The sequence below is a fragment of the Empidonax traillii genome, unplaced genomic scaffold (genome assembly GCF_003031625.1).
Source record: "Empidonax traillii isolate 1590-97213 ecotype Southwest subspecies unplaced genomic scaffold, ASM303162v1 scaffold992:size1346157, whole genome shotgun sequence".
Classification (NCBI taxonomy): domain Eukaryota; kingdom Metazoa; phylum Chordata; class Aves; order Passeriformes; family Tyrannidae; genus Empidonax; species Empidonax traillii.
Genome location: NW_020956185.1, coordinates 755881 through 779875, shown reverse-complemented (window position 1 = coordinate 779875; position 23995 = coordinate 755881). Strand labels below are relative to the sequence as shown.

Genomic DNA, 23995 nt, shown 5'->3' with positions numbered 1-23995 from the left:
TTGTGCCTGAAGCGTGTAAATGTATGTATATATATAAATACAAATATATATATATATATATATATATACACCCGTGCACACTGACACGTGTGCTCGTGGCGGGGAGGGGGGCTCCCGCCCACGTGTGACCCCCCACACATGCCCTCTAGACCCGGTGGCACCTGTGCAGGTACCCGCACACGCGTGTCCTTACACACGCGTGGCCCTGCTGGCGTGACGTGGGGTGTCCCCCTCCGCCCGCCATCCAGGGGGGTTATTTCTTTTTTGGGAAGAAGCTGAAGCGTTTCTCCTTGTCCTTGCGGGGCACGGGGGGTTCGGGGGGGGCCGGGGGCAGGGACAGGGGGAGGCTCTGCGTCTTCCCCCAGCTGCCCCTACACTCGGTGATGGCCGCGCTCAGCCCCTGCAGCCAGGCCTGCAGCTCCTCCTGCGGGCACGGGGGGAGGGGGAAGGGGGAGATCAGTAGGGGCTCCCCTGTCCCCCCAGCACCTTCCTGGCCACCCCCGTGTCCCCCTGGGTGATGCCATTTGCCCCCCGTCTTCCCCAGCCGCCCACATTCCCCTGGGCACTGCCAGCCCCTCATTGTGTCCTCATGGCACCTCTTGCCGCCCCTGTGTCTGCTGAGCACCACTGGCCCCGCAACGTTCCCCTGGCCACCCGTGTGTCCCCTGGGCACTGCTACTACCCCCCTGTGTTCCCCTGGGCATCACCAGCCACCCCATGTCCCCCTGGCCACTGCTGAGTGCCATCATGTCCCCTGGGCACCAGTGGTGTTCCCCTGTGTCCCCTGGGAACAGCCAGCCACTCCGTGTCCCTCTGGACCTCTCTGGCTACTACCCCTGTGTCCCCTGGGCACCACTGGCCACCCTGTGTTCCCCCGGTCACTGCTGGTCACCACCATATCCCCCACCCACCCCTGTGTCCCCAGGCCACCCCTCACCTCATCCTTGCCATGGAACAGCCACTCGCTGCCGTTGCTGAGCCTGGGGACAGAGCACATACACCAGTGCCACGCGTGCCCACCGTGCCCCCCCACCCAGCGCCACGCCGTGCCCTCACCTGAGCTTGAAGACGTGTTTCTTCTTCTTGTAGCCGGCGGGGACCTCACAGCGGGCGTCGCGCAGCCCCAGGGGCTCCTCGCCCTGGCACGGCAACCCCAGGGCACGGCTCTTGGCATCCTTGAAGAAGGCGAGCTGGCCACCCCGCAGGACGCAGTACCGCGTGCTCCACGACCTGCGCCAGCACTGGGTCACCCCGGTGTCACCGCCCCGCCCGGGGACACCGCGGGCCCCGCCGCCGCCGCCACCCTGCCTACCGGTTGGACGCACGCTTGGTGGCCGCCTCCAGGTCGTGCTTGCGGCCAAGGTAGCCCTCCAGCTGGACACTGCTGACGCGGGCTGGCAGCGTGGCCGGCTCCTCCGGCTCCTCCCGTGGTGGCCGTGGGGCTGGTGACACTGGCTCCTCGTCACCCGTCCTCGGCGCCAGCTGTCGCAAAGCAACGGCGCGGTTACGCCGTGGCGTCACCCACCGCCACCGAGGGATGCGTGGAGAGAGGTGCTGTCCCCTCCCGTGGTGGCACCGGGCACGTGGGTCGCTGTCACCGGTGGGTCACGGTTCTTGAGCTGGTCTATAAGCTCCGGCCTGGGGGTGGGTCACCCCCAGGTCTCGGTACCAGTGACCCCACCAGATCTGGGATGTTGGAACTGGTGGCTACTGGGAGGACTCCAGTGAGCATCTGGGACATGGTCCAGCCCTGAGACCCTCAGTACACTGTCAGTGACCCCAACAGCTTGAATATTCAGGAACTAGTGACTACTGGGAGGACTCCAGTGATGGCTGGGACCGTCACTGAGGTGCCAGTGACCCGACCAGTTCTGATATGTGGAAACCGGTGGCTACTGGGAGGACCCCAATGAACATCTCAGACATGGTCCAGCCCTGAGACCCCCAGTACATTGTCAGTGACCCTACCAGCTTGAATATTCAGGAACTGGTGGTTACTGGCAGGACCTCAGTGAGTGGCTGGGACATGGTCCAACCTTGGGACCCCCAGATCTCAGTGACAGTGACCTCATCAGCTCTGGCCTATGGGAACTGGTGGCTGCTGGGAAGACCCCAGCAAGCAGCAAGGATCCTCAGCACAGTGCCGGTGAAGCCACCCCAGCTCCAGTACATGGGAACTGGTGACTACTGTAAGGATTGAGCTGCTGGCTCATGGTCCAGCCCTGGGACCCCCAGATCTTGGTGCCAGTGGTGCCCCAGATGTGGGGTGATGAGGTTGAGCCGAGCCACGTGAGCAGTCCTGGGAGCCACCCTGCCGTTGCTGCCAGCCCAAGGTCTTGGGGACAGTGGGAGGTCCAGTCAGGGGACGTGGTCCCCTGTAAAGGGGACGCCCATCCAGCTGGGTGTCACAGGAGGGGCTCGGTCATGATCCCTGTCCCCAAGGAGTCAGGAGATCCCCGTGTCTCCATGCAGATGGGGCTTCTGTCCCCAAGCAGGTGAAAGTATCTGTGTTCCTGAGCAGGCAGAGAGGACCCTGTCCCCATGGAGCCAGAAGATGCCCGTGTCCCTGAACAGGCAGAGGGAGTTGCTGACCCCAAGCAGATGAAAGTGGTTGTGTCCCCAAACAGGCAGAGAAGGACCCTGTCCCCAGGAGATGCCCATGTCCCCAGGCAGGCAGAAATGATCCTGTCCCCGTGTAGGTACTCCAGGACCTTGCCCCCAGGCAGGGGAAAGTGATATTGTCCCCAAGGATCCAGAAGATGCCCATGTCCCTGAGCAGGCTGGTAGTAGGCAGAGGGACCTCCTGTCCCCAGGCAGATGAAAGTGGCTGTGTTCCCAAGCAGGCAGAGCAGCACCCTGTCCCTGAGGAGCCAGAAGATCCCTGAGCAGGCACAAATGATCTAGTCCCTGTGTAGGTACTCAAGGATCCTGTCCCCAGGCAGGGGAAAATGTTCCTGTCCCCCAGGAGCCAGTAGACACCCGTGTCCCCAAGCAGGTAGAAGAAGCAGAAGGAGTTCCTGTCCCCAAGCAGGCAAAGCCACCAGAAAGCCATCGTGTCCCCACGTAGGCAGAGCAGGCAGGAGGAGCAGAGAGGCTGGCAGCAGTCACAAGGGGGCTGGCATGTGAGGTGACAGTGTCCCGAGGGGGGCAGTGCCCTGTGGAGTGACGATGCCTTGCAGGGTGTCAGTGCTGTGGGGGTAATGATGCCCCACAGGGTGCTGATGCCTTGTAGGGTGGCAACGTCTCACAAGGTGACAATACCCCAGAGGGTGACAGTGCTCCATGGGGTGACAACGCCCCATACAGTGATGGCGTCTCTTGGGGTGACGATGCCCCGCAGGGTGCTGATGTCCCGCAGGGTGATGATGTCCCTCTGGACAACGTCCCAGGGGGTGACAATGCCCCAGGGGTGACGATGTCCCGCAGGGTGATGATGCTCCTTGGAGTGACAATGCCTCACAGAGTGACAATGCCCCACAGGGTGACAATGCCCCATGAGGTGACAGTGCCCCACAGAGCGATGATGTCCCTTGGAGTGACACAGTAGCCGGGATCTGCCCGCTCCAGGGCAGACAATCCAGCTCTGACTGTTGCACGGATCCCAGACACACATGTGCACCCACGGGTGCCAACCCCCTGTCACCCCAGGAGCTGGGGCCAAGGGGACCTGCAGCACCCCTCTGCCCACCTGGCCTTTCTGGGGTAATTTAGCATTTATTCAACTCAAGGCAAGGATAAGGTGAGGGTTGGGGACACAGGGAGCCATCAGCACAACGTGGTCACAGTCACGGGGGGTGCCAGGAACGGTGGGACATGCAGGGAGACGGTTTTGGCTGTTGGGGAAGGTAAAAGCTAAACTCAAGAACTGACCGGCTCTGGTCCATCCGTGGTGGGTAGCGAAGTGTCCTGTGTGCTCACATCCTTCCTCTTCTCCTCCTCATCCTCTTCCTCCTCAGACCTGCACAGGGAAGCAGCCGTTCAGCATCCCCATCCCAGATGTGATCCTGCAGGGATTTGGGGCTGGCTGCAGCTCTCCTGTCTCCCCCTCAAGGGATGAAAGCCCTGTCAGGGTGAAGTTTAACCTTCATGCTGCAGAAGAGCGTCAGTTTGTTGCTTGGAAAAGGCAGATTGCTAAAAAGCCCCTTAATGCTAAAACAAAAAATCCTTAATGGTTTGAGAAAAACGATGTTAAAGCGGTGTCCGTGGTCACGTGGAATGGTGGTGGTGGCAGCCCTTACCTGGCATCCAGCTCCCCATCCAGGTCCAGGTGGTAGTCGGGAGCCTCTGAGCGCATTGTCCCATCCCGTGGCAGCCCCTCACGCAGCGATCGCCCGCCCAGGAGCTCCAGCTGCCGGGAAAAGGAGGTAAAGTGTTAAGGGATGGCGGGGGAGCTGAGGCAGAGCAGGCAGAAGCCTCTTCACGAGCCTTCCTCACCGTTGTCAGCTTCCTGAGGGCGGCGATTCGCTCCTCCCAGGTGGCCGAGGACTTCTCGAAAGCCTCGTGTCGCTTCAGCAGCTTCTCCACCGCGTCCACCGTCTGCCCGTAGTCGCTGCTGGCCAGGTAGGGCTCCTGCGCCATGAGCCACGACTCGGCCACTGAGGCATCGCGGGAGAACTGGCAAACCTCCAGCACTGGGAGAGGGACAGACAGAGTTCAGCCCCTGGCCCACACTCCCCGCTGCCCCCTCGGCACTGCCACGCCCCTCCCTGGTACCCCCGGCACACTCACGCAGCCGCAGCCGCTCCCAGCGCTGCTCCCACGTCTCCATCATGGCTTTCCTCTTGTCCACCAGCTCCACCAGCTTCGCCTTGATCTGAGAGGGAAAGCTGTGAGGGGGTGGCCCTGGCGGCACTGTCCCCACCACCCCCCATCCCTGATTTCTTCACCTCTGGTGAGTCCTGGTGCTTTCGCTGCAGCAGCTTCTTGCCCAGCTCGATGCAGGTGGTGAAGTTCTTGCTCCGAGCATCCACCTCGGCCCTAATTCCCTGGTGGTACTTCATCAGCAGCTCCACCGAGGAGACATCCCTGGGGAGAGAGAGAGGGGCACCGACGTCAGTAGTGCCACTGGTGCCGTTCCCATCCCAGGTGCCCGCCGGGCGCATCCCTACCTGGGTTTCTCCTGTGTCTCGATCTGCCGGACGGTGCTTTCCATCCAGGAGAGCAGATCCCGTGCCATGCTGAAGAAGCGGTGCTTGTCGGCCGTGTCCACTAGCCGTGCCCGGCGCCCGCTGCAGGCCTCCAGCAGTTCCTGCAGCGCTCGGGACACCTCCTGTTCCTGTTCCTGGATTCCGGCCGCCTTCTCCCCGGCATAGGCGGTCTGCAGGCGCGCCGCCGTCTCCCGAAACTGCTGTACCTGCACGGAGCAGCGTGGAATGGTTCAGGGCGGAAGGGACCTTAAAGACCATCTAGCCCAACCTCCCGCCATGGGTAGGGGCACCTTCTACTAGACCCCTGGGAATGCTGAGTGCTGGTATCCAGGACGGAGCCTCACCTGTGCCTCCAGCAGCTGGAGGTCCCTCTCGAAGGCGCTGTGCATGCGGTGGAAAGCCTCCACTGTGCCAGCATCCTCACCCAGGTCCTGGGGCAGCTCCTGGCGCCGGCTGGCGATGAGGGCCAGCAGCTCAGCACCGTCGTAGAAGTACTTGTGGAGGTCGTGGGAGGCGGCGAGGAGTTGCATGCGGGTGTCGATCAGCTCCAGCAGGTCGGCCCAGCTCTCGTTCAGCCCGTCCTTCCACTCGGCCATGGTGGCTGCCTCGGTGTGCCCGGCATCGATGAGGTCCTCGATCGTCAGGTTCACCCGGTCCACGCGCTCCTGCCCCACACTGCCGGTCTCCCGTGCAAACTCCCGAAACTTCTCCCGCAGGAGCTGCACGGAGGGGAGACAATAGTCACGTCACAGCCCCAAACCACCCACTGGCACCACCAACGCTCACCCTGCGACCCTCACCGTGACGTGGTCCAGGTCCTGCCCCATCTCCTGGGAGGAGGCGACCACGTCGCGCTCGGCGATCCACTGCTCCAGGTCTTCCACCTCCCGCTTCAGCTGGAAGAGGTGGGACATGTTCTCCAGGCGCCGGCGGCGCTCCTCAGCCGCCTCCTTCAGCCCCGCGTAGTGCTTGTCCACCTGGCCCTGCAGCCGGATGATCTGCTCCCTGCGCGGTCCCGGCACACAGACACCCAGTTCTCACCCGGGAAAAGATGTCCCCGACCCACCCGTGTTGATGACCGGGGGGGCTTGGGGGTGAAGGACCCGCTCTGTGCTCCCCACATCCCTCTGCAACCACCTCCCGGCCCAACCAGAGCAGCCAACACTGCCAGATCTCCAGCCAAACCCCCCACCCACACAGCGCTGAGGGCACGGGACTGCCTCGAGGGACAGGGGACAGGCAGCGGTGGCACCTACCCCTCGGGGTGGCCGGTGGAGAGCAGTTGCTGCGCCCTCCCTGCCAGCTCCTTGATGGTTTGTCCATAGTCCTCAATGGAGCGCAACTGCCGGACATGTCTCTTCAGCATCACCAAGCCACTCTCCTCATCCTATGGAATGGAAGACACAGGCGTGGTCGGGGCACAGGAACTGGGGTCAAGACCTGCCAGCCACCCTACAGGGATGTCCTGGTTCCATCTGATGCCTTGGGCAGCAATGCTGAGCTCAGCAGGGTGAAACAGGAAGGCATGGCATGGGGTGGATAGTGTGTAGTGGCACAGGAATGGCACATAGGTGTGTGACACACCACAGTGTATCCTGTTAGATGTGGATAACATCCAACAGCAGAGTATGGCATGGCCCAGGTTGACATGGGGTGTCCCAGCACAGCGTGACACGGCACAGACCCCCTCATGACATGGGGCACCACATGGATCTTCTCCTCACCTTTGGCTTCTCCTCGGCTCCCATGAAGAGCTCCTGCTCGCTGACCCAGGCCTCAGCCTCGCTGGCATCCAGGTAGTACTGCTGAGCCTCTCCAGCCTCCTGCAGGCGCCGCTGCCGGGCAGCTGCCTCCTCCTGCAGCGTCTCCCACAGCGCCCGCAGCTCCTGCGCCCGCGCTGCCAGCTCCGGGCCCGGCTCGTCGCCGCTCCCCGCCGCCTCTCCCCGGCTCAGCACCTCGGCCAGGCGGGGGGCATGGCCTGCCAACTCCTTCTGCAGCGTCTGCCAGGGGGCAGGAGGTCACGGTGAGGGTCACCTAGGGGATGGATGATCCCAAGGGACCCTCTGGGGTGGTGGGTGTTGCCGCAGCGCCTGGGCTCACCTCGTTCCTCTTGGCCAGGCGCTGCACGGTTGGGAGGTCAGTGCCGTGATCCGTCGACCTCGCCAGGGACAGCCGCTCCTGCACCCATAGCTGCGGGAAAGAGCACCCACTGAGCCCCCCGCAGCACCCATGGGTGCCTCCCGCACCTCAAACCCTGCTGCAGTGAGGACGCTCACCGTCTCATCCTCCAGATCCCGCCCCAGCTGGTACATGGCCTTGGCAGTCTCCAGCTCCTTCCTCTTCCTCTCCAGCGGCTCCAGCAGCTCCAGGACTCGCTGCCGGAGCATCTGCTCCTGCCCGGTGGCGTCTGGCACATCCCCAGCACCAGGGGTGCCCTGCCACCCCAGTTCCTCCAGCTCCTTCATCCACGTTCCCACTTGCTCTTCCAGTCTCTGCAGGGGCAAACCCACATGAGTTGCGGGTCAGAGCCAAGCTGGAGACCCCCCCAGCCCCATTTGGGAACAAAACCCGTCACCTCGGACCTCCCGCTCCTTCCCAAAGAAATCAGCGAGGTGCCCCCACCCACCGTCAACCTCTTCAGCAGCAGGTTGGTGGCGGTGAGGTCCTGGACCTTCTCGGCGGCGCGCAGCTCCTCCTGCGCCCGCCCCAGCCACCTCTCCAGCTCCACGTAGCTCTGGGCGTACAGCGCCGAGCGCTCGGCCTCGAACAGCTGCCGGCCCTTCTCCTCGGCCGCGCCGCGCAGCCCGTCCCAGCGCCGGCGCAGCTCCTCCAGCCGCCGCGGCACCACCGCGCCATATTGCGGCTTGCGGCTCGCCAGCTCTGTCCCCTCCTGTGGCAACAACAGGCAGGCTGGTGGCCACCACAGCACAGGGCCATCCCTCCCATGCTGCAGGCTGAGATTCCTCCCGAATTGTGGAGTCACTAAGGTTGGAAGACACCTCTAAGGCCACGGAGTCCAACCATTCCCTCAGTACTGCCAACGCCACCACTGACCACGTCCCCAGGTGCCACATCCACAAGGCTTTTAAATCCCTCTACCACTGCCCTGGGCAGCCTGTTCTGAGCCTGGACAGCACTTTTCATGAAGGAATTTTCCCTGATATCCAACCTGAAGCTCCCCTGGTGCAGCTTGAGGTTGTTTCTTCTTGTTTTGCCCCTTCTTTCCTGGGAGCAGAGCCCAACCCCACCTGGCTCCACCCTCCTGTCAGGGAGTTGTGGGGAGCAAGAAGGTTGTCTCTGAGCCTCCTTTTCTCCAGGCTGCCCCCCCCCCCCCCCCGACTCTTCCCCATCTCCGTTGCCCCTGTCTGGTCATGGTGCCGGCACCCACCGCTTCGATCTTCTCCAGCCAGCTCTGGTTGGGTGCTAGCTCAGCCATGAACGCCTGGTGCTTCTGCCACTTGCTGTGGAGACCACGGGCTTCTCCGTAGGAGACATCCTGAGCCATCAGCATCTTCTCCTCCACCCAGGCATCAAACTGCAGGGAAAGGGTGTCAGGACTTGGCTGGTGGGGACACCCCAGGAGTGCCACCAGCCATGCCATGTTCCTACCTCCCGGCAGCTCTGCAGGAAGGTCTGCAGGTCGTGGTTGTCCTGTAGCAAACCAGCCGCCTCCTTCACCTTGGCCATGACGGCTCCGTGCCTGGCAAGGGAGCAGGGATGGGCAGCATCAGCCCCACTGCCCACCTGCTGCCCACTCACCCGCCAGCCCTGAGCTGGACTCACCGCTCCTGGAGAGCCTGGCACTTCTCAGAGATCTTCTCGGCAAAGATGTTCCCTTCAGCCACCAGCTTGTTGCCACCAGCCACCACCTCGGGGACCTTCTCGGCGCTGCTCTCCACACCGGCACGGAAATCCTGGAAGCGGCGCAGGGCAGCGGCCGAGCCCTCCAGCGTGGGGGGCAGCTCCAGGTGGGACAGCGTGTACTCCTGGGGGGGGGGCATGGCAAGGGGTCAGCACAGGGTCACCCCTTTTTGGGTGTGCCAAGGAACCCCAAAGGATGTTGCCTGGGCACCCACCTGGTTGGTGAGGAGGATCTCCGCCTGCTTGGCATCGCGGAGGAACTCCTGGAAGTCGCGGCACTGGGTGAGGAAGCGCTGCCGAGCCTCCGCCATCCTGCCCAGGGCAGCCCAGCCGGCCTCCACACCGCCCAGGCGCTGCCGCAGCCCCTCATACTCAGGGTCTGTCTGTCCCCCCAGCACCCGCTCCCCCGCCTCCACCAGGGCGGCAAAGGCACCCGCGTGCTCCTCGGCATCACGCCGGGCCGCCTCGTGCCGCTGCAGCATCTCCTCCGCCTCTGCCAAGGACGCCGGCACCTCGTCGGCAGCCGCCACAGCCTTCTGGGCGCCGAAGAGCCACGCCTGGAAGTCATCCAGGTCCTGCAGGAAGCTCCGGAGCTGCCCGGCTTCCCCAAGGGATGCCGCCCGCTCTCCCAGGGCCGCCTGCAGCTCGTCCCAGGCGGACGTCGCCGTTGCCAGCCGCTGGGCCACCTCCGGGGCCGCCTCGGGCCGCTCCTCAGCCAGGCGCTCGGCCTGGGAGCGCAGGGCGGCCAGGCGGTCCTGGGCCACCGCCAGCTCCCGCTCGATGCCGAAGAGCTTGCGCTGGGTGGCCAGGACCCCGGCCAGGTCACGGCCCAGCTCGGCCGTGGCCTCCACCGCCCGGGCTTTGCTCCGCAGCCATTGCTGAGTCTCCTCGGACTCCAGGTTGTAGTTGAGGAGTCGCAGTGCCGAGCCCACTGCCCGCCGGCGCTCCGACACCAGCTCCCGGAACCGGTTCCACCTGCGGGACAGAGGCGGGGGATGCGGGGGGACGCACTGCAGGGATATCACCCGCCAGCCCACCCCAGTGTCACACACCACGGTACCTCTTGTTGAGCTGCTCCTGGCACTGCCGGACCTGGGGGCTCCGAGGGTGCCCGCCGGCCAGGAGCCCGTCGGCCGCCTGATTGACCGCGGCGATCTGGGAAGCCACGGCGGCCATGTCCTGCTCCAGCCCGTCCAGCCTGCGGGAACAGCCAGGCTGAGCGCGGGCAGCCCCTCGGGACACGAGCACGGCGGCACCGCCACCACCGGGGGTTCCTCACCTGCGCTGCGCCACGTCCAGGTCCTCCAGCGCCTGCGGCACCTCCAGCTGCGCCAGCCAGGTCTCCTTGGAGCCCATCCAGAGGTGGCAGGCGTCGCTCTCCCCGAAGACGGTATAGAGGTCCAGGGCGTCCTGCAGCTGGCGGCCGCGGCGCTCGGCCAGCGCGGCCGCCTGTGCGTGCAACTCCCGCAGTGCCGCCAGCCGGCTCTGAGCCTCGGGGCCGGCGCGCAGCTCCGGCGGGAAGCCCTCGGCTTGCTGCGCCAGCCGGTCCAGCTGCTCCCGTGCAGCCGCCAGCTCGTCCAGCAGCTCCTGGTGCTGCCGCAGCAGGACGAGGGTGCGGGACTCATCCTGGCCCAGCTCCTCGGCGGCCGCCCGCCGTTGGGCATCCTGCAGCCCCTCGGCCAGCTCCTCCACCTCCACCTGGAACTGGAAGAAGCCCTCGGCTTCCCGCAAGCCGCGACGCCGGAACGCCGCCAGCTCCTCCAGCTGCGTCCACAGCGCCCGCACGGCCGCCCCCCGCTCCCGCAGCCGCTCGGCTGCCCGGCCCGCGGCCGCCAGCCCCTCGCCCGCCGCCAGCGCCTGCTGCAGCCGCCCGCCCCGACTCCGCAGCTCGGCCTCGAAGGCAGCGTGCCGGCGCTGGAGCAGCAGCACACCCGGCAGGTCCTTCCCGAAGTCCAGGGAGGAGTAGAGCTGCTCCTGCTCTTTGATCCAGCTCTCTGCCTCGTCCAGCTCCCACAGGCAGGTCCAGAGGGAGCGGGATTGCTCCAGCAAGGCTCTCCTCCGTGCCGCCAGCACCTGCAGCTCCCGCCGGCACATCTCCAGGTGGCTCACGCGATCCCGGATGACTTTGGGGTCGCAGGGACGGTAGCCTGGACAGGGATCGAGGAGGGCGCCCATCAGCACAGCATCCTACCTTCTCCTGGCCGTGCCATGGATGCCGGGCTGTCCCCACACACCCACCCTCGGCGTCGGCGAAGCGGAGGGCGGCCGCACTGATGGCCCGGGCTGTCTCCGCCTGCATGGCCATGTCAGCCTCCAGCAGCCGGTGGGTCTGTAGCAGCTCCTCCGCTTCCAGAAGGTGCTTTCCAGATTCGGGAGATGCCAGTTGCACCTGCGGGAAAGCCTCAGCTGTCACCCACTGCCACTAAAAACGTGGCATCAGCACCCCAACATCTCATCCCCCCCCGCCCCGAGGCTCAACACTCATGGCTCACCTTGACCTCATCCATCCAGTCGATGCAATGCAGCATCTCCTGGAAGAGGTGCTGCAGGGTGAGGTTCATCTCCAGGCGCTGGCGCCGGGCAGCCAGAAGCTCCAGGAGCTGCTCCCAGAGCCGCAGGATGTTGTCCTTGCGCCCATTGATGCGCTGGATGTCATGGTAGCCCTCTAGCTCCAGCTCCCTGGCCACAGCCTCAATGGCCTGCACCCGTTCCCTGTAGGCAGCCGTGTCTGTCTCGATGGCCTCATGCTTCTTCTTGGCCGCCTCCACGGCTGCCAGGTCCTGCCCGAAGTTGTCCTGCCCCAGCACAGAGCCCATGGTGAGGCTCTGGTGGGACTCCCTGGGGTGGGGGTCCATGGGGTGGGGGTCCCCGGCCTCACCTGGGCCACCAGGCGCTGGTTCTCACTCAGCCAGGCCTCCCTCATGGCTGCTTTGCGGTCGAAGCGTCGTGCCAGCTGCTCCAGCTTCTCCTGACGGATCAGCTCGTTGCGCAGTGCCAGCTCCCGCTCGTGCTCCGCTTTCTCCAGTTGCTCCCAGGCCTGGGGAAAGGTGACACCGGAGGGGGTGGCACCCTGAACTGTCCTGGGAAATGAACCCAACCCGCCCTAGGACCTGAACTGCTCTGGGACAGAACCAATGTGCTCCAGCAGAGGGATTCAGCTTCCTCCGGGAGATGGGCTCAACCTGCCCCTAGGAGATGGACCTGCTTTGTCCCCAGAAGATGATGGACCCAATTTGCTCCCAGGAAACAGACACAACTTCCCCCAGGAGGTGAACTCAAATTCCCCCAGGAGATGGACCTGACTTGACCCCAGGAGACAGACGCCAGTGATCCCAGGAGACAGACACCAGTGACCCCAGGAGATGGACCCCGTACCCGGTTGATGTCAGAGACCAGGCGCCCCTCGTGTGGGGTGTAGACACGCTGGTTGTTGGCTCTCATCCGTGACTGGATGGTGAAGAGCAGCACCTCCAGGTTGCCCTTCTCCTGAAACCTGCCACGGAGAGAACTCAGAGGCCACCCTTGGGTGCTCCACACCATCAGGCAGGCCTGAGGAAGGTGGGGGGCTCTTACTTGGGGGGCTTCTCCACGGTGCGGTAGGTGCTGAAGGCTTGCAGCTGGTGCTGCACCCCTGCCAGAGAGTTGGCGAAGCTGCGGCTGTTGAGGGAGGCGATGGTCTGCTCGATCCAGGTGAGCAGGTCGGACGCCAGCCCCCCGTAGCCCTCGATCATCCTCTCTGTCTCCTTGGCATGCTCGATGACCTGTGGTGGCACCGGCGGTGAGCGCGGGGGGCCAGCACCCCAACAGAACCTCCCTGACCACCTCACACTGTCCCTTACCTTGCCCAGGCGCCTTCCCTCCACCTCCAGCACCTTCATTTTGGAGAAGTAGTGGTAGAAGGCCACCACGTAGGTGATGATGGACTTCTCGTCAGGGTTCTCCGTGAATACATCTGCCCAGCACAAGCGAGAGGCGTCACTTCCGACCCGACCTCGGCCCACCCCTCTCCCTCGTGCCCACCCAGACCCTCCTTCCTTTCCATGGGCTGGGTACCTCTCTGTGCTCCACAGAGCCTGGCAGTGTCCCAGCAGAAACTGAAGCAGAAGGGCTGGCAGCACAGACTCACCTTCGGGGTCAAGGAGCGGGGTGATGCCCAGGTGCCGCTCTGCCACGCTGAACGCATGCTCCAGGTTGTGCCGGGCATTGGATTTGGTCAAGTTTTGGAAGTCAACCAGCTCAGGCCTGGTTATGGAGGGCATGGGACAGCAGTGACACACCTGTGGGACATCACTCAGTGCCACCACTACCCCGGTGCCATGCCACCTACCTGTGCCTGTGGATGAGGGCATTGAAAGCCAGCCCGTCCTTCCAGCTCGAGGTGAAGTTGGTGACATTCACGTGAGGGTACCTGCAATGGGGACAGAGTGTCACTGTCACCCTCTGGACACTGCCGGACCCCGGAGCAGAGGTGTGGGGCACCTACCCTGCCGTCTTCATCTGGCACCAGAGCAGCAGCGCATCCCTGGCAGAGCGTGTCTCCCGGCCCTCCTGTGTCTCCACAATGATGTCCTGGATCTGGGGACAGAAGGACATCCTGGGGTTGGAACAGGAGATCCATGGAGGATGGCTCCTGCTTGGGAACGAGGTGAGGAGCTGAGGGGTGTGCCAAGCCACCTGTTCCCACCTGGAAGCGGAGGATGATGGTCCAGATGAGGCCGAGGACGAGGCGGTGGTTGCCATCCACGATGTCGTGGGAGCCCATGTTCTCCAGATGCACCCGCTGCTCCTTCAGGAACTGCAGTGCCTTGTCCACATTCTCCAGGCAGTGGATCCGCATCCGGCCCTTGGTGGGCTTGGGCTGGGGCACAACAACACTCAGCACTCTCCCCTCCACACCAGGTACCCCAAACCCCACACGGGACACCCCCACACCCATGCTGCCACCCCAGCCCCTGGCCAACGGCAAGGTCAGCTCCCTGGTGGAACAGTTGACATGACGTGGCATGGCATGGCATGGCATAGGTCCCAGGGTCTCCAGCTGGATGGGATTCCTACCAGAAGCTCTCCTGACAGCACCTCCAGCAGCTTGATGAGCACACGCCCGTCCCGGAGGTCCATGTAGAGGTCCGAGATGCGGCAGGTGACACGAGCCAGGTGCGAGTTTACCCACTTGGTGAAGGTTTTCTTCTGCACGGCCTCCCGCTCATCTGCAAGGACAGTAGGCACGGGGTCACCGACAGCTGGGACAACCCGGGGGACCGCGGGGAGCTGGCACCCACCTGCCAGGGCTTTGATGCGGGAGCGCTCAAAGAGCCGCGCCGAGCTGTTGTCGTTGTCCAGCTCATCGTCGGACGCGTCCCAGCGGACGTTGATGCGGCTGTACTGCTGCTGCAGCTCCAGCTGCTCGTAGTCGTTGGCCGAGGTCATGGTCCCGGTGTCCCCCGGCCCGGTGGCCGTCGGCTACCGGCGAGAGGCCCCTGGGGACAGGGGGACTGTGAGAATCAGCGCGGCTGCAGCGGCTCGCCAGCCCTGCGGCACGTGGGGATTTGCAGCTCAGAGCGGCTGGATAAGCTGCTCAGAGGGATTTAGCCTCACCCCACCCAGGTGTTGGGGGGGCACCTGGGTGCTGCGTGCTCCAGGACCCCCGGTGCTGAGCTGTGCCGAACCGTGCCAATGGCTATTTACAGTGCTGTGTCACCACCCAGGTCCCTCCTGCCCCGCTAGCACCCCAATCCGGGTCTCCGGGGGTGTTCCCCAATCCTTGCGTACCCCTAGGGAAGAGGGTGCTGCTCACCCCAAACCCTGCACAAGAGAGGGGCTTCACCAACACTGGTGGCAGAAAGTGGGTGACAGCTGCCAGCGGGGGTGGCCACCCACCCCCGCGGACATTTGAGACACAGATAGGACATGGCTGGTATCTAAAAATGCCTCCGAGCAGCTGTCGGTGGCTGCTGGGGCCCCTGAGGGGTGAGAGGAGATGGGTTCTGGCTCCCCACAGCCAGCAACACACCCAGGACCACCCCCAGCAACCCAGAGTTGCATGTAGCCCTCAGCTGAGGGTGCTGAGGAGAACACAGTGTGCCCCAAACCACTGGTGACCCCGTGAGCTGTGACACTGTATGATTCCCCCAGGCCCCCCCGGAACCCCTTGGGGCACCCCCTGGATCCCCTCGGGTCCCCCTGGGCGGCGTTATCGGGGTGGCCTGGTTGGACCGCACCCCAACTCCGCACCCTAATCGGGGCAGCACAGGCAGGGCTTGGCCCGGGTCTGGTGGCACCAAGAGTGTGCAAGGACATGGAGGAGCATGCAGGAGCGTGGACATGGCAGCAAGAGCATGCTGGAACATGTGCATGTGTGAGGAAGGGCATGTAGAAGTGTAGAAGTGTGACAGAGCCTGTCCATGGGAGCGAGGACAAGCGGGAACTTGCCAGAGCATGCAAGAGTGAGCAAGGACACACAGAAGCATGGCAGAGTGTGCACAGGTGAGCCAGGACATGTAGAAACATGCCAGAGTGTGCCAGAGCATGCACATACCGGCAAAGGCAGGCAGGAGCACGCCAGAGCGTGTACATGTCAGTAAAGACATGTGGAAGAGTGCCAGAGCATGTCAGAGCATCCACGTGAGAGCAAGGACGTGCAAGAACACGCCAGGGCATGCAAGAGTGTGCACATATGACCAAGGACATGCAGGAACATGCCAGAGCATGCACACAGGAGCCAGGTCATGGGACATACACAGCAGGCATGTGAGCACATGCAGGAGCGGGCAGGAGGGCACCAGAGCCAGGCCCGCAGTCCCCCATGCCGTGGCTCTGTGCCACTGCCGGAGCACCTGGCTCCCCCTGGCAGGAAAGCCCTGTGGGAGCCCAGATTTGGGGACCTTCCCCCCAGAACTTCAGGGACTGCCAGTGGGATGGGTGTGCTGAGCTGGGTCGGGTCTCTGCAGGACACCTCAGTTCTGACTGTGTCCCTGACAACACAGCAGCAGGGCCACGGCCATGAGCATCCAAGGAGGAGAGAGAGGAGGAGGAGATGACGCTGAAGGGAGCCACAGCAGGCCCACGGGAGCGCTCTGAGCACGGGTGCTCACCCACCCTTTAAATCTCCCTCCGCCGCACCGGCGCCTCCTGAGCATCCCTCCCTGGCACAGCCGCGCCGCCACCGGCACCCGCCACTTGGGAATTGTCATTCCTCCTGCTCGGTGTGCGGGAAGCTGGGAGTGCCGGCTTGCCGGCCTCACCGCCAGCATCCTGCAGCCGCGGCCCGAGCAGCGTCGCCTTCCCCGGCCAGCGACTCGGCACGGTGAATCAGCACTTCCCGGCTTGGGGCTGGCACTGTGCCGTCGCCACGGTCCCCCCACCGGGCACAGGTGACATCCCCCCACATCCCGAAGGCAGCCAGGGCAGCGGTTGGCTCCTGGCACCCATGGTACCCTCAAACCCCTTCCCTGGCTCATCCTTTGCCACCGCAGCCTGCTGCTGGAAAACCCCTTCCCAGGGCAAAAGAACTCATTGGGATCCCCCTAAACACCCCAAAATTGCTGCCCCACCGCCGCCACCCACAGCCTAGTGTGTCTCCATTGCTCCACTTCACCAAAACCCCTGGATTTGGCATCTCCACCGTGCCCACGGGCATCCACGCTCTTGTTGGGAAGGGGGTAGGAGCCGGGGGGCATCCCCCCGGCCCCCCAACAGCCTCCTGCCTGCCAGGCGCAGGGCCAGAGCTGGGAGCAGATGGTCCTGCTCGGCACGGCCGCGCGGCACAGCACGGGGCGCTTGGGCACGGCACGGCATGGCTTCTCCGGCCGCGCTGCCCCGCTCCGGCCAGGGCTCCCCTGCCACACTCTCACCCGCCTGGAGAATTTGGGCTTCCCCAGGGCCACACACTGGCCGTGCCAGGACTGTCCCATGTCACCCAAGTTGGAGACATGCACACGTGCTGACACTCCACAGACATTTTTGGCTATAAATAGGCCTCCCCTGCGCGTGGTGCCAGCCGAGCCCCACTCCCTTCTTAGGAGCTGCCCCCCCCTTGCACCCCAAAATTGCCAGTCAGTGCCACAAAACCACACAATAGCTGTAAAATACTCTGTGGGGGGTTGTGCAGGCACCCAACGGGGCTTTCTGGGCCTCCTGGGCTTGCCACCCTCTTCCAAGGCACCCCAATCTCCTGATTCTGGGAGCTGGAAATTTATAAAGGGAAATGCTGGGAAATCAGCCCTTGGGGACCCCCAGGTTGTTGGGGTGAGGGTAAGAGTTCCCTCAGCCCAGTGCCCACCCATGAGCATCCTTCTGGCGCTGGGATGGGGGTAGGGGGGCTGTCAAGGGCACGGCACCCCAAAAACCCTTTCCAGTAACTCCAGTTTGCCCAGTTGATAAAACTGGGGGACAAAGTGGGTTGGGCGGTGTGTTCCAGCAAGACCCTCCGGACTTGGCTTGCCCACCGTGTCTTGACAGAGCTGGAAGCACCCAGGACTGTCTTGGGGAACCCTCCAGGGTTTGGCACCCCAGGGGAAGTGTCCCCAAGGTGTCCCCACGTTGTCCCCGGGGTGTCCCCAGAAAGTCACCGCCACTCGCCCGTCCCGTCCTTCCTGAAAGCAGCCCCGAGGGACACGGGTTGACAGCAGAGCCCCCGCCGCAGGGCGAAAAGGGCGTTTAGCCCCCTCCGGAGGGCTCCTCACCCCCCACCAAACTTTTCACCGTGCCTACCGCCCTCCCCCCGCCCGGTGCCGCTCCCGGTGCTCGGCGCAGACCCCCCGCCCGGTATCCCCGGGGCGGGCAGCGCCTCCCGGTGCCCCCCCCGCCGGCGTGTCCCCAGGGAGCAGCGCCTCCCGCCGCCCCCCGAACCCCTCCGTACGCCCCGGAACGGCGCATCCCGGTGCCGCGGGGTCTCACCTGCGCGGGGCGGCGGGCGGGAGAGCGGCGGCGGCGGCGGCGGCGGCGGGGCCGGTGCGGGAGCGGGGCGGGGGGAGCGGAGCCGCCCTGCACGGCGATATAAATAACATTATCTGGGCGCGCAGGGACATTCCTGCCCGGAGCCGGCGGCGCTGCCCGGCCCCGATAGCCCAGCTCCCCCCGGGAGGGCCGGGCCGAGCCGACCGGGCGGGCGGGGACGGGGATGGGCGCAGGGACGGGGACGGGGACGGGCCGCCCGCCCCGCAATGCAGCACAGCGGCGCCCCCCGGCCGCCAGCGCCACCGGCACCCGCGGCACCGGCAACGGCACCGGCAGCACCGGCACCGGAAGCACCGGCACCGGCACCAGCACCGACAGCATCACCGGCAGCAGCAGCACCGGTGGCACCGGCACCTGCCAGGCGCGGAGCAGCGCAGCGCCACGCCAACACTGGCGGGGGTCCCCGGCGAACCCCCTCCCCCGGCCAGCCCACGTGTCCTCCGCTAGCCCTGGATGCCCCCCAGCTAGTCACAGGCACCCCGCAGCTGGCCCTCAGTGATCCCCAGCCAGTACCGGGTGTCCCCCGCTAGTTCTGGGTAACCGCCCCCCCCCGCTAACCGTGGTTGTGTCTCATTAGCCTTATCAGTCCCCCAGCTAGTCCCAGGCACCCCTCAGTTAGACCTCAGTGTCCCCCAGCTAGCCCCAGGCATGCCCCAATTATTCCTAGGTGTCCCCCATCTAGTCAGTGGTGCCCTCCACCTAACCCAGGCAGCCCCCAGCTAGCCCAGGCCCCTGCGTGATCAGCCCTGGGTGTCCCCCAAAAGCCCTGGACGTGCCTCAGGTAGCTCCAAGTGTCCCCCAATAGCCCTGGATGCTCCCAGCTAGTTCCAGCAATCTCCAGCCAGCTCCGAATGTCCCCAAGCAGCCTTGTCCCCACTAGTCCCGGCTGTCCCCAGGTAGCCCCAGTTTGTCCTGCACTAGTCCTGTGTGCCTCCGGGTGTCTTCCACTAGCCCTATGTGTGTCCCACTAGTCCCGGGTGCCCCCAGGTGTCCTGCACTAGTCTTATGTGCCCCCAGTAGTTGCAGGTGTCCCCCACTAGTCCCTGGTTCCTGCCAGACAGCTCCAGGTGTCCCTCACTAATCTGGTGTGTGCTCCACTAGTCCTGTGTGCCCCCACTTGGGAGGCCCCGGGTGTCCTGCACTAGTCCTGTGTGCCCCCAGGTGTCCGCCACCAGTCCCGGGTGCCCCCGGGTAGCCCCAGTTCCCCCCCCCCCCGCCCCATTGGCCCCACGCCCCGCCCCTTTCACCTCAAGCCCCGCCCACAACCACTGAGACCGCCCCGCGGCCCCCGCCCCGCCATCAAGCTCCGCCCCTTGGATGCAGCTCTCGCGAGACCCGGGGCGCGAGATGTGCGGGGGCTGTGTGGGCACCGAGTACCCCGAGCGGGTGAGGGGCGGGGGGGGCCGGGCCGGGCCGGGGACCCGCCGGGGCTGCTCCCCGGCCTGGTCCCAGCCTCTGCTGCCGCCCTAGGGCACCACCTGCCTGGAGGGCGGCTCCTTCCTCCTGAACTTCGTGGGCTGCGCGCAGTGCGGCCGCCGGGACTTCGTGCTGGCCGCGAACCGGGCCGCGGGCCTGCACGACGGGGAGGAGATCGTCACCTACGACCGTGCGAGGGGGGAGCACCGGGGGAGGGGAGGGGGAGGGGCGTGAGCTGTGGGATCTGGGGGTCTTGAGGGTCGAGGGGGACATTTGGGGCCTGGGGCTCAGGGGCTCGCTGAAGGTTGGGAGGGGTGACTGGAGGACTGGGAGGGGTCTGGAAATCGGGGGTTCTTGGGTGTTGGAGGGGACCTGGGGCCTCTGGGGGACCTCTGGGGCCTGGGGTTTGGGGTGCGTGATGATAGGGAGGACCCGGGCTCAGAGGAGGGGGGAGGCCTAAGGGAGGGTTGATTTGGGGGCCAAATATTCATGAGGTCCCTGAGGATGGAAATGGTGGCTTCCCGGGGACGGGGTGTCCTGATGGGTTGTCAGGGAGCTGAGGGGCATTAAGGGGGGGGTGAGGTGCTGGGATGGGTGAATTCGATGCTTTGGGGACAGGAGGTCTGCACCCCAGGAGTGAGGGCAGGCACGGAGGGTGGGAGCTTGGGGGACTGGGAGGGGGGTGTAACCCAGGGGCAGTGCCTGTGTCCCCTCACCCCACTGTCTCCTGTCCTCACAGACCTGTGCAAGAACTGCCACCACTTGATTGCGCGTCACGAGTACACCTTCAGCGTGGTCGACGACTACCAGGTGTGTCCCTTTTCACCCCAAACCCCTTCCTGGTTCCTCTGCCTCCAGGATGTCAGACCCACCTTCCACGGGCTGATTCCCACCTGCCCTGGGATGGAGCCTCGAAGGATTCGGAGCTGCATCTCTGTGCCCAGGGCTACCTGGATGCTCCCAGCACTAGTTCGTGCCTTGTAGGGGGAGCCTAGCTCACCTGGCACGGGAATGTGGGTGATGGGAGGGGCCTGTGCCCCCCATTCCTTATTCTTGTCACATTTTCTATGCAGCAAACTGCTGGAAAAAGGGCTCAGGGGAGCCAGTGGGGCTGGAAATGAGATCCCCCGGCTCTGATTGCCATCAGGGATCGGGTACCGGATCCGGCTCAGGTTTCCCTGTGGGGGAGCAGGGCCATGGCAGCCCCATTTTTTTTCCATCCCCCCCTTTTCCTCCCCCCAGGAATACACCATGCTGTGCCTGCTCTGCGGCCGTGCCGAGGATTCCATCAGCATCCTGCCTGACGACCCTCGCCAGATGACCCCACTCTTCTGAACTGGTGTGTACCCTGGGATGAGATCCCTGGAACCACGATCCCTGCGGACCACACGGTCCCTTACATGATTCTCTCCTCCAGACTTCCAGCCTGGATTCAAGGAATGCCCGACACTGGATGCTCCCGTGTTTCCGGAGCCCTGTGGCTCTGACCCCGGCTGCAGGGATGGGGTGCAGCGCCACGGCCCGAGCCCCCCTTGTGCTGGAGACATAAAGGGGACCCCAAAACAGGGTCTGTGTCACCCCAAAAACAGGATCCAAAGGGATTCCCACCCCATCCCTGCCTCAGGAGGCCTCTGGTGTGGGGCAATAAATGTGACATGTGACAGCTCAGTGGTGCAGGTGGGAATATTTTGGGGGTGGGCTTTACCCCCTAGAGCTGGTGAAGGTATTGGGGGCTGATGCAGGGATCAAGGGGGCTTTTGCCATCCCAGGAGCCTATGGAATTCCTCTCTAGTCCTTCCCAGCACCTGAGAGCCCACTGCACTCTTGCAGTGCTCTTCTGCGGAGAAACAAGTTGATTATTTTCCCTCCCTGAGGAGCTGGCTTGAGGTCACGTCTGTGTGCCCTGGGGTGTGTAACTTAGCCCTGCCCTGCTGGGAATTCCTTATTCCTGAGGCGGGAAGGAGCTGGGTGTGGGAAATCACTGCCCTGGGGTGAATGAGATGCTGCTCTTGGCACTCAGCCCCAGCAACACCCGCGAGGAACTGGGTGCAGCTGGCCTGGCCCCCACCTACCCTTGTGCCGCCGTTTCCTGATTTGGCACCTCAGGGCTGCAGCCTCCTTCCTGCTCCCCCCGACGGCTCCTAAAACCCACATGGCTGCGGGTACGTTCCCAAAAACCACACGGATCCGGACGCGCTCCCTCCGGCTCGTTTATTGCCCCCAGCCCGCGCCGCCCCAGCGGCTCCAACCCTCCGCCCCCATCGAGCCCCCTCCCCACGGCGGTTTCGGAGTGGGCTGTCACCCTGCGGAGAGCTGGGGCCACCCCAGGGTCACCTTGGAGCTGGGATCACATCGGAGCCGGGGCCGTGCTGGAGCCGGGGTTACTTGGCCAGCTTGAGGAGGCGCTGGATGTCAGGCTCCAGCTGCGCCGTGGGCACACGGGGGCTATAGCGCCGGAACGGCTCCCCCTCGGGACCCACCAGGAACTTCTCAAAATTCCAGGAGATGTCAGAGCGCCGCACAGGGCTCCAGGTGACAAAGCGGGGCTCGGACATCAGGTGTTCGGCCTCGTCAGCTGGCGCAGGCAGGTGAGCCTTGAGGTAGGCGAACACGGGGTGGGTGTCGCTGCCGTTCACCTGGCACTTCTGGAACAGGGTGAAGTTGGGCTCGAAGCCGCCCCCCGGCCGCACGTGCTTCAGGGTGTTGAGGATCTCCTCATTGGTGCCGTTCTCCTGCAGCGGGGAAGGGGAAATCGGGGAGCTGTGCGTTTTCCAGCTCCCACCCCCACCCCCACCCCCCCCACTGCCTTGTAGCCCACCGGACTTACCTGGTAGCCAAACTGGTTACAGGGGAAGCCCAGCACGACCAGCCGCCGGGGGTAGCGGGCTTGGAGCTGGTTGAGCTGGGTGTAATCCCGCACCGTGGTGCCTCAGAGCGACGCCACGTTCTCGATCAGGACCACACGGCCCCGGAAAACGCCAAAATCCACCTTTTCCCCGTGCAGGGAGGTGGCGCTCAGGTCGTAGAAGGACTTGGCGATGGGGACGCTCATGGCTGCGGGCGCGGCTGCCTCCCCCCCACGCGCCCGCGCTGCCTCTTAAGGGCTTCCCGGCTCCCACGTCATGGTCCAAAGGTCTGCGGGCCCCGCCGCGGCTTGGGAGAAATTGGAGCTGCCCGTCCCACCCGTGGAAGGAGGAAGGTGGCGCGGGGCCAGGGCGATGCTCCACCTGCCTCAATAATTCATGGCACGGCGCGGTGCGGCTGCTCGTCCCAGTGCCCGCGGGATGGGGGATGCTGCCGGCCTGGCACGGCGTGTTCCCGAGGTTTGGGAATGCTGGTGGGAATCAGGGAATAATAGGAGTCTGGGAGCTGGGGTTGTGTGGGGTGGAGGGCAGGGGGGACGGGTGCCCAAGCACTTCAGGCCTGGCGCTGCCTTGGCATCGCCTCTGAGGCCTCCTGCACTGCCATCCCAGTGCCCACCAGTCCCAGGGCCCGCTGGTCCCAGTGCCAGCTCAATCCTTGGGCCCGTCCGCTGTGGTGCCCACCATTGTCCTTGTACCTGCCCATCCCAGTGTCCGGCAGCATCTCGGTGTCCACCTATGAGCTGGTGACCGTCATCCCAGTAACCACCCATCCCACTGGTGTTGGCCGTGGCACCCCACGGATCCCACACTCCATATTCCTGTGCCCAGCCTGGAAAGGGGACACCGTCCTGGCTGCCCCCGATCCCCGTCAATTATTGATCACCGCTCGGGTGTCCGTGGCTGATCCGTGCCTGCCGCACGCTGCTCCCTGTGCCAGTGCCTCTGGAAGGTGACCACCACCATGGCCCACAGCCCCCCACGGAGCACACGGACCACCAGCACCTCCAGCATCACTTTTATTCTGCAAACGTTGTGTGTAAAACTGGGGGGGGCTCCCACGGGCACGGGGTGGACACAGGGTGGGCACACAGCGCCTGGACACCCCCCACCCCACCCTGCACACCGGGGGGGCACAGGTGCCAGGATGGGGGGCCACCCCCATGCCTTCCCCCCTCCCATTCCCTGTGGGGTGTCCCTCCCCACCGCCATGGGGACCGCCCCAATCCCGCCCCTATCGAGCCCTCCCCCAACACAGCCCGGTGCGGGGTCAGTGGGGTGCCAGCCTTCAGCACCAGCAGGTTTTGGGGGAGTCCTCGCTCTGCAGAGGCTGCTGCTCCTCCTCCTCCAGCCGGGCCAGGGTGGGGGCGCGGGGGGGTCCCCGCAGCTCCTCCAGCTCCTTGCGGTGCGCCTGCAGCACCAGCTCCGTCAGCCGTGTGAAGGACTGCGGGAAGGGGCGTGTGAGCCCGGGAGAGCGCGCCCCGGCCCCTCCAGAACCTCCAGCCCCTCTCCCAGTCCCCTCAGGACCCCGCGGCCCTCCTCCAGCCCCCCCATACCTCCTTGATGTTGAGGTTGCTGCAGGCACTGGTCTCGTAGAAATCCATCCCGTATTCCCTGGCCAACTGTGGCACCAGGATTTTGGCGGGGAGGGAGCGTGATTTGGTGTGGGGGGGGATTCAATAACACCTCTTTCCCCCCGGAACGTGCACAGCCGGGCACGGACAGACGGGTGAGCTGAGGGGGCTGGCAGAGAGG

The 23995-nt window shown here is 64.8% G+C and overlaps 4 protein-coding genes across 7 annotated transcripts in view; 1 reads left to right on the top strand and 3 right to left on the bottom strand.

Moving 5' to 3' along the window:
* Positions 1 to 157: 157 nt before the first annotated feature.
* Positions 158 to 14465, bottom strand: SPTB (spectrin beta, erythrocytic). The gene is made up of 35 exons (XM_027903705.1): positions 14288 to 14465; positions 14064 to 14215; positions 13693 to 13866; positions 13492 to 13583; positions 13336 to 13416; positions 13135 to 13250; positions 12848 to 12960; positions 12582 to 12769; positions 12384 to 12501; positions 11887 to 12045; positions 11501 to 11803; positions 11247 to 11397; positions 10288 to 11155; positions 10069 to 10206; positions 9224 to 9983; positions 8931 to 9133; positions 8757 to 8847; positions 8536 to 8682; positions 7774 to 8037; positions 7424 to 7639; positions 7248 to 7337; positions 6872 to 7147; positions 6404 to 6534; positions 5948 to 6152; positions 5492 to 5866; positions 5109 to 5353; positions 4887 to 5025; positions 4729 to 4813; positions 4435 to 4631; positions 4239 to 4348; positions 3871 to 3958; positions 1313 to 1482; positions 1057 to 1230; positions 938 to 980; positions 158 to 424 (listed from the first exon to the last, which is right to left on the bottom strand). The coding sequence occupies exons 1-35, from the start codon at positions 14433 to 14435 to the stop codon at positions 254 to 256; spliced, it is 6981 nt and encodes a 2326-aa protein (XP_027759506.1). The 5' UTR covers positions 14436 to 14465; the 3' UTR covers positions 158 to 253.
* Positions 14466 to 19271: 4806 nt separating this feature from the next.
* On the top strand, positions 19272 to 21047 carry CHURC1 (churchill domain containing 1). 2 transcript variants are annotated; one of them, XM_027903782.1, is made up of 5 exons: positions 19272 to 19349; positions 19434 to 19569; positions 20119 to 20189; positions 20622 to 20718; positions 20805 to 21047. In XM_027903782.1, exons 1-4 carry the CDS (start codon positions 19281 to 19283, stop codon positions 20712 to 20714), a joined length of 369 nt encoding a protein of 122 aa, XP_027759583.1. In that variant the 5' UTR covers positions 19272 to 19280; the 3' UTR covers positions 20715 to 20718; positions 20805 to 21047. The 2 variants fall into 2 exon arrangements, with proteins under 2 accessions (XP_027759583.1, XP_027759582.1); XM_027903781.1 differs by having other exon boundaries at positions 20797 to 21047.
* A 610-nt stretch (positions 21048 to 21657) lies between these two features.
* On the bottom strand, positions 21658 to 22483 carry GPX2 (glutathione peroxidase 2). The gene is made up of 2 exons (XM_027903773.1): positions 22207 to 22483; positions 21658 to 22111 (listed from the first exon to the last, which is right to left on the bottom strand). The coding sequence occupies exons 1-2, from the start codon at positions 22429 to 22431 to the stop codon at positions 21761 to 21763; spliced, it is 576 nt and encodes a 191-aa protein (XP_027759574.1). The 5' UTR covers positions 22432 to 22483; the 3' UTR covers positions 21658 to 21760.
* A 932-nt stretch (positions 22484 to 23415) lies between these two features.
* The window catches only part of RAB15 (RAB15, member RAS oncogene family), a 3528-nt gene continuing 2948 nt past the window's right edge, over positions 23416 to 23995 (bottom strand). The window contains exons 6-7 of one of the 3 annotated variants that reach the window (XM_027903755.1): positions 23797 to 23862; positions 23416 to 23684 (exon numbers count right to left, since the gene is read on the bottom strand). In XM_027903755.1, coding sequence (XP_027759556.1) covers positions 23529 to 23684; positions 23797 to 23862 — 222 coding nt within the window. In that variant the 3' untranslated portion in view covers positions 23416 to 23528. The remainder of the gene's footprint in view (positions 23685 to 23796; positions 23863 to 23995) is intronic. The other 2 variants (XM_027903753.1, XM_027903754.1) reach the window with 2 other exon arrangements.